The 10,417-nt window shown below is 42.6% G+C and overlaps 1 protein-coding gene across 1 annotated transcript; it reads left to right on the top strand.

Moving 5' to 3' along the window:
- The first annotated feature begins 3,743 nt into the window (after positions 1–3,743).
- LOC128732893 (uncharacterized) lies at positions 3,744–8,903 on the top strand. Its single transcript, XM_053826329.1, has one exon. The coding sequence runs from the start codon at positions 3,744–3,746 to the stop codon at positions 8,901–8,903; it is 5,160 nt and encodes a 1,719-aa protein (XP_053682304.1).
- The last annotated feature ends 1,514 nt before the right edge of the window (positions 8,904–10,417 follow it).

Raw genomic sequence — 10,417 nt, 5'->3', positions numbered from 1 at the left:
TGCATGAAAAATATGCTTAAGGTCAATTAAAACAAAAAATCCAGTTGCTATAACTATTTTTGAAAACGTTTGTGAATTTTCTTGGTCTGTTACGCCTATTTTCATGAAAACTGATTTTATCTAATTAAGACTTTGTGAACCTTTACGTCTGTTTTATAAGACCAGCTATGTCAATTATATTGTTTTTCTAATACTGGCTCTAATACTGGTTCAAAGCAAAAACAGCAATTAAATTACAGTCTCCTTTATTCACTAGTATCGCTATTTATGCATGGTTTTGATTTGGTTCACAGTTTTCAATAAAAAATTGAAAAATTAAGCGTTTTCTGTAACCTATTGGCGGACCTCATGACTAATATAGGAACCAAAAATGTATATACGACCAATATAGGCAATTGGTGTTAGGACTAATTTGAAGGCCATGGGTCCAAGATAAGATTCAGATTTGAGCTTCAAAATCGTTATTTCTCAATAAATTATCTATATAAAATATCATTTAACGTCTTGAAAAATTAAAATGTAAAAATTTTCATGTTAGCAACGATGAAGTTGGGAGTGTAACTTACTGCAACGCTAGCATAACGCAGCGTAACTGCCAACTATTTAAATAAAAAGGCCCATCCTTTAATGGCTCTAATAATGGCGCCCTCACCCTATCGCAAGAATGGAATCGCGTTGATATATATCCTTGGCAATTCATTCAACTTTTCAAATACCTTGGTTTTATATTCGCTTTTCTGAAGGCAAGATATCTAAGTGATGACGTAAAATGGCATGTTCAAAGATGTAAAATTGAAATGATTGAAATAGATAGAAAAATCTTCGCCAATCGGTGTGAAAATAGTTTAGACGATTTGTAGCGATTCCAGCTATAAACAATGCTACAAATATTTCATTCATGAGAAAACATTGCCATCATATTTTTCGTTGACTAATTTTAATGTTTTAGGTTATACACAGTTAATTTATTATTGATTTTTGTTCTTTTCTCATGGTTGCATGTGCATTTTTGAACTCGGTTACTTACAGTAAGTGCAACTTTTCTTCCAATAGTTTTCCACAAAAAGAGTCGTGCAAATAGCTCTTTTTGTGAGTTATCAAGTAGATTCAGTTACCATCGATGAGTTAAACAAGAATTTTAAAGGAAGGTTAATGCTACAAATCGTAAATAATAACCTTTAGAAAAGGTAACGCTTTTAGACTACAATACAAAACAGCCGCCACAATTTATAGCACTGATGAATAATGGCTCAACATAAATTACTCCGCGTTTATAGGGTGCATGGAGATCAAGATTTGTTTTGATCAATATATTTGGCTGAGCGATGAAGCTGAAAAACACACAAAAATGATATTAATTGAATACTTTATTTAAGTTATTAAAATTGTAAACAAACAGACGAAGAATTATTTGTATCTGTATAAATAAACAAGTGCTTATATTGATGCGTTTACATTAACGGTTAAAAGCGCTGAAAAAGAAATCCTGTTCATATGCATTTTGGCAGAAGCAAGCAAAAAATTCACGAGCCCGTAAGATCAGCAGACGTCGAAACCCCTACGTAAGTAGTAGTGGTGCTGGTGTGTCCATGAGGTGAATTATTTTGCACAAAAAATACTCTGCTACTGGATGCGAATGTCGACAATTCTACTTAAATATGAACCCGTGTAGAAATGCACACTAAACACCAGCGTAAAACATCATGATTATTATAAATTTTATAATTTACCACGCTTTATGTTGTAACTTCGCTGCACATGTTCTTCATATAGGGCACGGGAGGGTATTTTCAGCCCATTAAGCGATTGCTTCTATTTTTTCGGCCTATGGCCTAGTTCTAGTGGAAGAACAGGTGGTTTTGACGTTCTATGAATAAAAAATAGTAGATTACTTACAGTCTTGAGAAAATAGTTATAACATATTAAAATTGTATGTCGGCAAAGTATTTTTATTGACGAAAGAAGAGGCAAATAGGCTTAATTTAGAAACCTGGTGAAAATACCCTCGCGTACCCTAGATATTGGGGCAGTGGTGGGCACCGCTAATACGCTAATTCGCTAACCGACAAATCGAGAAACGCTAGTTATACTTTATAATTTATACTCAAACTAGCCGAATTGCTGCTGGGCCATGTTTCTAGATGAAGCGCCGCTGTTTATTTTAAAAATTAATAAACTGTAATCATTTTATCCATTATAATAGGTTTTGATCTTAGGTAAATTAAGAAAAGCCATGTAATAAATGTAAATTACAAATAATCTGTTCAGTGATAGATTACAATGCAAGTTATTGCGATATGTTCAAAAATAAACAGTAACTGTTAATTTGCAGTTTGCCATTAGTGATTAGCAAAATTTCCACGATTATCGAGCAAATTGTATCGGTTAGCGAATTACCTGATTAGTGGTGCCCAACACTGTATTGGGGTATATATTTTGGGGTGAACCAATTACTGGTTGATTAAGTAAATTTAGTAAATAGATAAAATAAATTGAAACTTTAAACGGCTTTCGAATTTGCATTGAAATCCGTTCTCCGAAACTCCGTTGGTTCCCAGCACGTACCAGGTACCAAGCAACTGTTTTCTAGATAGGGCGATTTATGTATTTTAGACAGGCGTTACGCTTACGCTGTTTTGGACATTTCCATTTGATTTTGCCGTAAATGTCCAAAATAGAGTATGCGTGACGCCTGTCCAAAATACATAAATCAGCCTAATATCCACGCGGCCCAGCTATCAACAGCGTTATAAATATACTATTATTGCGTCGAACGAATAAAAGAAAAATATACAATACCTTATAACACCTTAACAATAACAAAATAATGCTTACACTTAGCTTCAATTCCAACATAAAAAAAATCCATTATTTTTCAATCTTCCAGAGTCATGTCTCCCTTTAATATTTTTTAAGTGCTCGTGGTGGCGTATTCTCGCCTCCCAGTTGGCCTCGAGGTATGATGCTGGTGTAATAAGCCAGTCGTCATAGCTAACGTAGCTAACAATATCCCCCCCTTCCCTTTCCGCTCTTCCCCTCCTTCACCGACATTTTCATTTCTTTCCCCTACCGTCCCTTCATTAATTGTAGAACCATCGTTTCAAAAAAATATTAATATATATGTATGACCGCATTTCAAGGTCAAGACTAAAAACTTGAGATTAGTCTATTTCATAGGAACGGGGCCTGTAGCGGCCGACACCTTATACTTACCATTGTGGCCAACCCATCTGGCGGGCCAACGAATCTGAAAAATAAATATACTTACCTTGATGGTCAACCACGTTGGTGACCAATGCATAGCACCAATCAGACACCCGATCAGACGGGCATCCTAGAGCAGACTAAATTTCAATATCAAGCCGCTATCAAGCGGCGATCAGATAGATCCCTTTGTCTATTACTTGCTATAAAATTCATCCGATCAGGCGATTCCCCATTTGGGAAGAAACAATAAGACACCCAACAATCGAATCAATAGTCTATTGTCAAAAATTATTAGACTGTGTGCTGTACGTTATTCGGCAGCGCGAATCTATTGTGATTTGCACACGGCACTACAATAAGCTGACCTATAAATAGGGCCAGCAGTTCGATCCCGAGGATCAGTTTCGAAAATAAATTCAAAGTGAAATAATCTCCCGCGTTTTTTCTAATTCGATTATCGTTATTTTGAACCACGTGGTTCCCGCGAAAACATTTTGGCGCTGTAGACAGGATACCGGTGATCCACACGATAGACGATGGATAGATTTGTACGACGACGGTCCGCCACGGAAGGACGGATGAACGCCATTGTGGTTCGAGTCAATCAACTAGACATAGCCACCGCGCGGATAGACGAGCTGGATATCGAAATGGACAGTTTGCTAGAAGCTTGGCAGGAGTTTCGGACAGTACACCACGAGAGCCTGGACGCTTTGGAAGACAACGACGCTGCGAAACTGGCTATCCAACAAGCAAACGAGTTGGAAGGCTTGTACAACCGTGCTAGAGCTGCAATTTCGGACTTCCGTCGTAAAATCGTCAAACGGGACAGTGTCATTATGGGAACACCATCAACGTCTTCCCAGCCAGGGCCAGACGCTGCATACCCGAGTGCAACTGTTCCAGAACTGCAGTTACCCAAAGGAATTCTTCCAACCTTCTCGGGCGACTACGGAGAGTGGAATTCCTTCTACGATCTTTTTTTGAGCTCGGTTCACAGCAACACTCGCTTGACGAAGGCTCAGAAACTATTCTACTTAAAAACCTACACCACCGGACGTGCAGCAGCAGTGCTCAAACACATGAAAGTGGAGGATAGTGCTTACGACGGAGCGTTAGAAGCGTTACGGAAACGTTTCGATAGAAAGGACCAGATAGTTAATCATCACTTACAACGTTTTCTCGACATCCCATCGATTCCCGCTGCATCGGCTGGTGCCCTTCGACGAGTATACGAAACGGCCGACGACGTGGTGCGAGCTTTGCGTGCACTGCAACGAGAGGAACGAGACTGCTGGCTAATTTATTTGCTACTCACTCGAATCGATCCGGATACTCGTCAACAGTGGTTCAATCAAGCAACTACGCTCGAGGAACAACCTACCTTCGAAATGTTTCTCACATTCCTGGAACAGCGATCATACGCCATGGAAACGTCTCACTCTTCCCTGGCAAACAATGGTCAACGAACAAATAGAGCAGGACTACAAAGGAACTGCAACAGCTTTGTGTCCGTGAATTCTATCGAACACAATAGATGCCAAATCTGCAACGAACATACGCATCCCGTATTCTTCTGTAAACGTTTTAAAGAAGCGACACCGGCTGAGCGTCTTCAAATAGTGGAAAAGCATCAAATCTGCAAGAACTGCCTTCGATCCAAACATGGCGATTGTCAAGCTGGCTCTTGCAAAACTTGTAAAGAACGACATCACACGCTTCTTCACGAAGGACTGAAGGGCAACGCTCGCCTTTCTTTCCCGATTATCAGCAATCTTTCTATCAACGAAGCTTTTTCATCGGTCTTCCTTGCCACTGCAGTCGTCAACGTGCGCGACATTCGAGGCAAGCTGCATTCGGCGCGAGCACTACTAGACTCAGCCTCACAAGCAAGCTTCATCACATCCGATCTCTCAAAGCAACTCGGATTAATCCCACAAGCCGTGCACATGCCACTGCGCGGGATATCCGGACTTACCACGGACATCAATAACGCCGTCGAGATCACCTTCCAATCCAGGAAATCCAGTTTTATCAAACAAGTAAATTGTGCCATCTTACCAAAAATCTCAGAACGTTTACCACATGCTTTTGTGGATACTTCATCTTGGAGATTACAGGAAGACTTTCCGCTGGCGGACGAACGCTTTAATTCTCCGGGAGAAATCGATTTGCTTTTGGGAGCGAGTATTTTCTACCAACTGCTCAATCCAGAGCGAATCTCACTGGGACCAGCTAAACCTGTTCTTCAAAGCACTACTCTCGGATGGGTGGTGGCTGGTTTTTGCGACACAGCTGTGGACAACAAAGGTGAAGCTACATGTTTCTACAGCAGCTTAGTAGTAGAGGCAGCCGGAGGTGAAAGTTCTCTCAATCAACTAGTTAGTAAATTCTGGGAATTGGAAAACGTTACAGCCATCAAGCATCTCACCGAGGAGGAACAATTATGCGAAAAGCACTATCGGAATACCACCACGCGCGATACATGTGGTCGGTACATCGTCAAGCTACCATTTCGCCAAGATCCTGCCACTCTGGGAGAAACCGGATACACAGCGTTGCACCAATTCAATTCCCTACAAAGACGAATGCAAAGGAATTCAGACCAATGGAACCGTTATTCAGACTACATTTCACAGTATATCCAAGCGGGATACGCATCTTACATAGCACCTGCCAAGGATCCAGAGAAAATAGTATATCTCCCGCATCACGGCGTTCTTAAAGAAGACAGCAGCACAACTAAACTTCGGGTCGTGTTCAATGCCTCGCAGAAGTCTACCAACGGCTTGGCACTCAACGATATCCTGATGACTGGACCAGTAGTTCAGGATACTTTGTACAATATTTTTTTGAACTTCCGAACGCATTGCATTGCGTTGACAGGGGACATCGAGAAAATGTACCTTCAAATAAAGGTCACCAGTGAGGACAGCAAACTCATTCGGATGCTGTGGCAGGAACCGGGTCAACCGGTGGCAGAGTATGGTATGAACACCGTTACGTTTGGTACCACTTGTGCCCCTTATCTGGCTACCCGAACCTTGCAACAGTTAGCAGAGGATGAGGGAAACAAGCTTCCCATAGCGAAAGAATCCATCAAGGATTTTTATGTCGACGATTGCCTGACTGGGGCCAACAGCGTCGAGGAGGCAATAACAAAACGGCGGCAGATTACAGCGTTGATGCAGAAAGGATGTTTCAAAATCCGAAAGTGGGCATCCAACAACCGGACTGTTATGGCGGACATTCCAGCAGCTGAACGAGCACTAGAACGAGTTCATTATTTCGATCCAGAGTCAACATTAAAAACCCTTGGCGTGAGGTGGCAGGTAGTAGAGGACTTGTTCACATTCAACGTAGATGTTGACCCTACGCAGACATGCTTCATCAAGCGAGCGGTACTTTCTACGATTGCAAAAATTTTCGATCCTCTTGGACTGATCGGTCCTGTTTCGGTCATGGCAAAGGTATTCATGCAAGAGCTATGGAAAATCGATATCGACTGGGATGAAGCTCTTCCGGAAACGTTCAACCAACGTTGGCGAACCTTTCTGGTGCATCTGCAAGAATCCTGGCGCATCAAAATTCCGCGTCGTTGCATCGGACTGGACAATCCAACACGTATCTATTTGCATGGTTATTGTGACGCTTCCGAACTTGCATACGGTGCAGTACTCTACCTGCGGGCCATCGACGATACCGGTAAGACTAGCTCTCGACTTCTGTGCTCCAAGGCAAGGGTAGCACCTATTAATCGGCCCACGATACCCAGACTGGAATTATGCGCAGCTGCGTTGCTTGCCCAACTAGTAAAAACGGTGAAGGCAACACTACGAGTAAACCTGCGAGGAACGGTGGCATGGAGTGATTCGACTACTACTCTAGCATGGATTGCAGGAGATCCGAGCAGATGGAAAACTTTCGTTGCCAACAAAGTGGCAGAAATTAACACCGTAATCCCTGCGGTTAATTGGAGGCACATTGCAAGTGAGATGAATCCGGCAGATCTGCTCAGTCGAGGAGCAGCTCCTTCAACACTAGCATCTTGTCAGCTATGGTGGAATGGACCAAATTGGAATCCTGGCGAGACAAACGAGCAGTCAGAATCAACATTATCAGTGGCAGAATCTCACATAGTGAAAAAGGAGCAACGAAAGCCAGCGTTATCAGCTTATCCGGTCATCATCGAAAACAAATTGGACATGGCATTTTTGTTGGACAAGATCTCATCATTCCCGCGTATGATCCGAGTACTGGCATGGATTGTGCGATTTATCTCAAACTGCCAACTGAGAAGGAGTGAGCGACGTCGCGGATACCTTGTACCGATTGAGCTGACTGCGGCGCAAAATTTACTAGTCCGGGACGCGCAACAAACGTACGGAGCAGAAATTAATGCCATTCAGCACGCATGTGCCCTGCCGTCCAAAAGTTCGCTTCTACCGTTATCTCCATTTATAGATGGCGATCTCCTCAGGGTGGGCGGCAGGTTGGCGTTATCCAATTTGGAGTACGAAGCAAGGCATCCTATCATCTTACCAGCGGACAGTCGGTTGGCTGAATTATTATTTCGCTACGAACATATCAGAAATCATCATTTAGGCGCCCAATCGCTGTTAGCTACAATTAGGCGTACTTATTGGATTCCACGTGGCAGGAATTTGGCTCGAAAAACGGTTTGGAATTGTGTTCCGTGTCATAGAGCAAATCCAAACAGAGGAATGCTTCAGCAAATTATGGGGCATCTTCCCGTCGAAAGAACGCAACCATCACCTCCATTTTACATTACTGGTGTGGACTACGGAGGACCCATCACGCTAGTACAACGAAGAGCACCGGGTTCACCGACAACAAAGGGCTACATAGCATTATTCATTTGCTTCGCAACACGGGCAGTCCATTTGGAAGCAGTTAGCCAGCTGACCACTAAGGCATTTCTAGCTGCTTTGAGACGGTTCGTCTCTCGGCGAGGCCATTGCGGACATATTTATAGCGACAATGGCACCAATTTTGTCGGAGCGGCGCAGGAGATGAAGCAGTGGTTTCAAAAGGCACGATCAAACGACCACAACAGGCGAGTTTCGGACTACTTGGCAATGGGCGGAACGTGCTGGCATTTCAACCCACCAGGTACACCACACATGGGTGGCCTGTGGGAAGCCGCTATAAAATCAGCGAAAAAACATTTGACGACTATTACCCAAGGAGCAAAACTGACGTTTGAAGAATTCGCAACGCTATTGGCGGAAATTGAGGCAGTACTCAACTCTCGCCCCATCTCTCCAGAATCTAGTGATCCGAATGATTTGCGGCCATTGACTCCCGGACATTTCCTCGTAGGAAGACCTCTAACGACGAAAAATAGTGCAGACTACACACCAAGCGAAGATCACCCGTATGAAGTGCGATTCAAATATCTTCACGAGCTGAAACAACACTTTTGGGACCGATGGCGACGAGAATACCTACCAGAGCAACAGATCCTGGGAAAATGGCACACCACTTCCAAGGACCTGCAGCTAAACGACATGGTGCTGATCAGAAAGCAAAAACTTCCCGGGTACCAATGGACGGTAGGGCGAATCATCAAAATACACAGCAGCCCAGATGGGCATTCCAGACTAGCAACTGTTAAGACACAACAAAGTGAACTCGTACAATCAGTACATAATCTCAGTAAACTGCCGATTTAAACAAAATTTATAAAAATATCAATCTGTAGAAATAAAATTGAATATACAATTTGGTGGGCGGAATGTAGCGGCCGACACCTTATACTTACCATTGTGGCCAACCCATCTGGCGGGCCAACGAATCTGAAAAATAAATATACTTACCTTGATGGTCAACCACGTTGGTGACCAATGCATAGCACCAATCAGACACCCGATCAGACGGGCATCCTAGAGCAGACTAAATTTCAATATCAAGCCGCTATCAAGCGGCGATCAGATAGATCCCTTTGTCTATTACTTGCTATAAAATTCATCCGATCAGGCGATTCCCCATTTGGGAAGAAACAATAAGACACCCAACAATCGAATCAATAGTCTATTGTCAAAAATTATTAGACTGTGTGCTGTACGTTATTCGGCAGCGCGAATCTATTGTGATTTGCACACGGCACTACAATAAGCTGACCTATAAATAGGGCCAGCAGTTCGATCCCGAGGATCAGTTTCGAAAATAAATTCAAAGTGAAATAATCTCCCGCGTTTTTTCTAATTCGATTATCGTTATTTTGAACCACGTGGTTCCCGCGAAAACAGGGCCTTCCCTCGAAAACCCGCGCCGAGAAACGCGGCTAACACACGCTGACAGACGAACAACGTCACGTGCAAAACCTTGCAAGTCGTAAGGACTGGCATAGTGTCGTCGTGCTGCCAGTAAAAACCAGTTAGATTAAAACTTCTCGCTCGGTGGTAATCTGCAATTGATGTAGGAAGAGGCACAATATGTGTCGATAACCCAACCAAAACGCGTCGCCATCTTGATAAGTGGATTTTACAGTCTCCTTTTGTCCAGCGCCTCTATGGTTCAAAGGTACAAGTACCAGCGAACCACATGCCCTGGCGAGTGTTGTGGGTTCGAACCTGGTTATAATCTCAGATTATAGCTTGGTTCGACTCATGCACCTTCCAGCATTGGACAAAAGGTAGGAGTCAAAATGACTACTTGTCAAGCGTAGCTCTACAAATACCCCCCCCCCCCCCCCTTCTCTTTCCGCTCTTCCCCTCCTTCGCCAAAATTTTCAGTTCTTTCCCCTACCGTCCCTTCATCAATTGTAGAACCATCGTTTCAAAAAAATATCAATATTTCGTGCAAAACAAGACTATGAATTTTTCAAAATATACAGTCATAAAATCGCGGAGAAAACAATGTTAATAAGTGTGTTAATTCATTGTTAGCAGATGCGCAATAATATTCACTCTTATTCTTATTTTCGTTCGAAAGTAGGTTCATGTCAATTCGAGCTTTCGAACATCCCTTCATTTGCTTCATTTCAATATGAGAATACTAATTCGGTCGAATCGAGCTGTTGGTACTACAATTGTAACTGAAGTCTTTTTCATTAGTTTATATCTATTACATGATACCTGTATAACGCAAGGGTATATCGCTTAGAACACTTTATTTACATTAAAGTTTGAAAAAGTGATGTATGGAAGGTTTGTAGAGCAAGTATCTTCAATATTTTAGCCAAAGT

The sequence above is a fragment of the Sabethes cyaneus genome, chromosome 1, assembly GCF_943734655.1.
Source record: "Sabethes cyaneus chromosome 1, idSabCyanKW18_F2, whole genome shotgun sequence".
Taxonomy (NCBI): domain Eukaryota; kingdom Metazoa; phylum Arthropoda; class Insecta; order Diptera; family Culicidae; genus Sabethes; species Sabethes cyaneus.
The sequence above is the reverse complement of the archived record's forward strand: the minus strand, read 5'-3'. Positions and strand labels throughout refer to the sequence as shown.

What these genes read in the sequence shown, in the direction of transcription:
- LOC128732893 (XM_053826329.1), top strand. Translation starts at nt 3,744, where the DNA reads ATGGATAGATTTGTACGACGACGGTCCGCCACGGAAGGACGGATGAAC.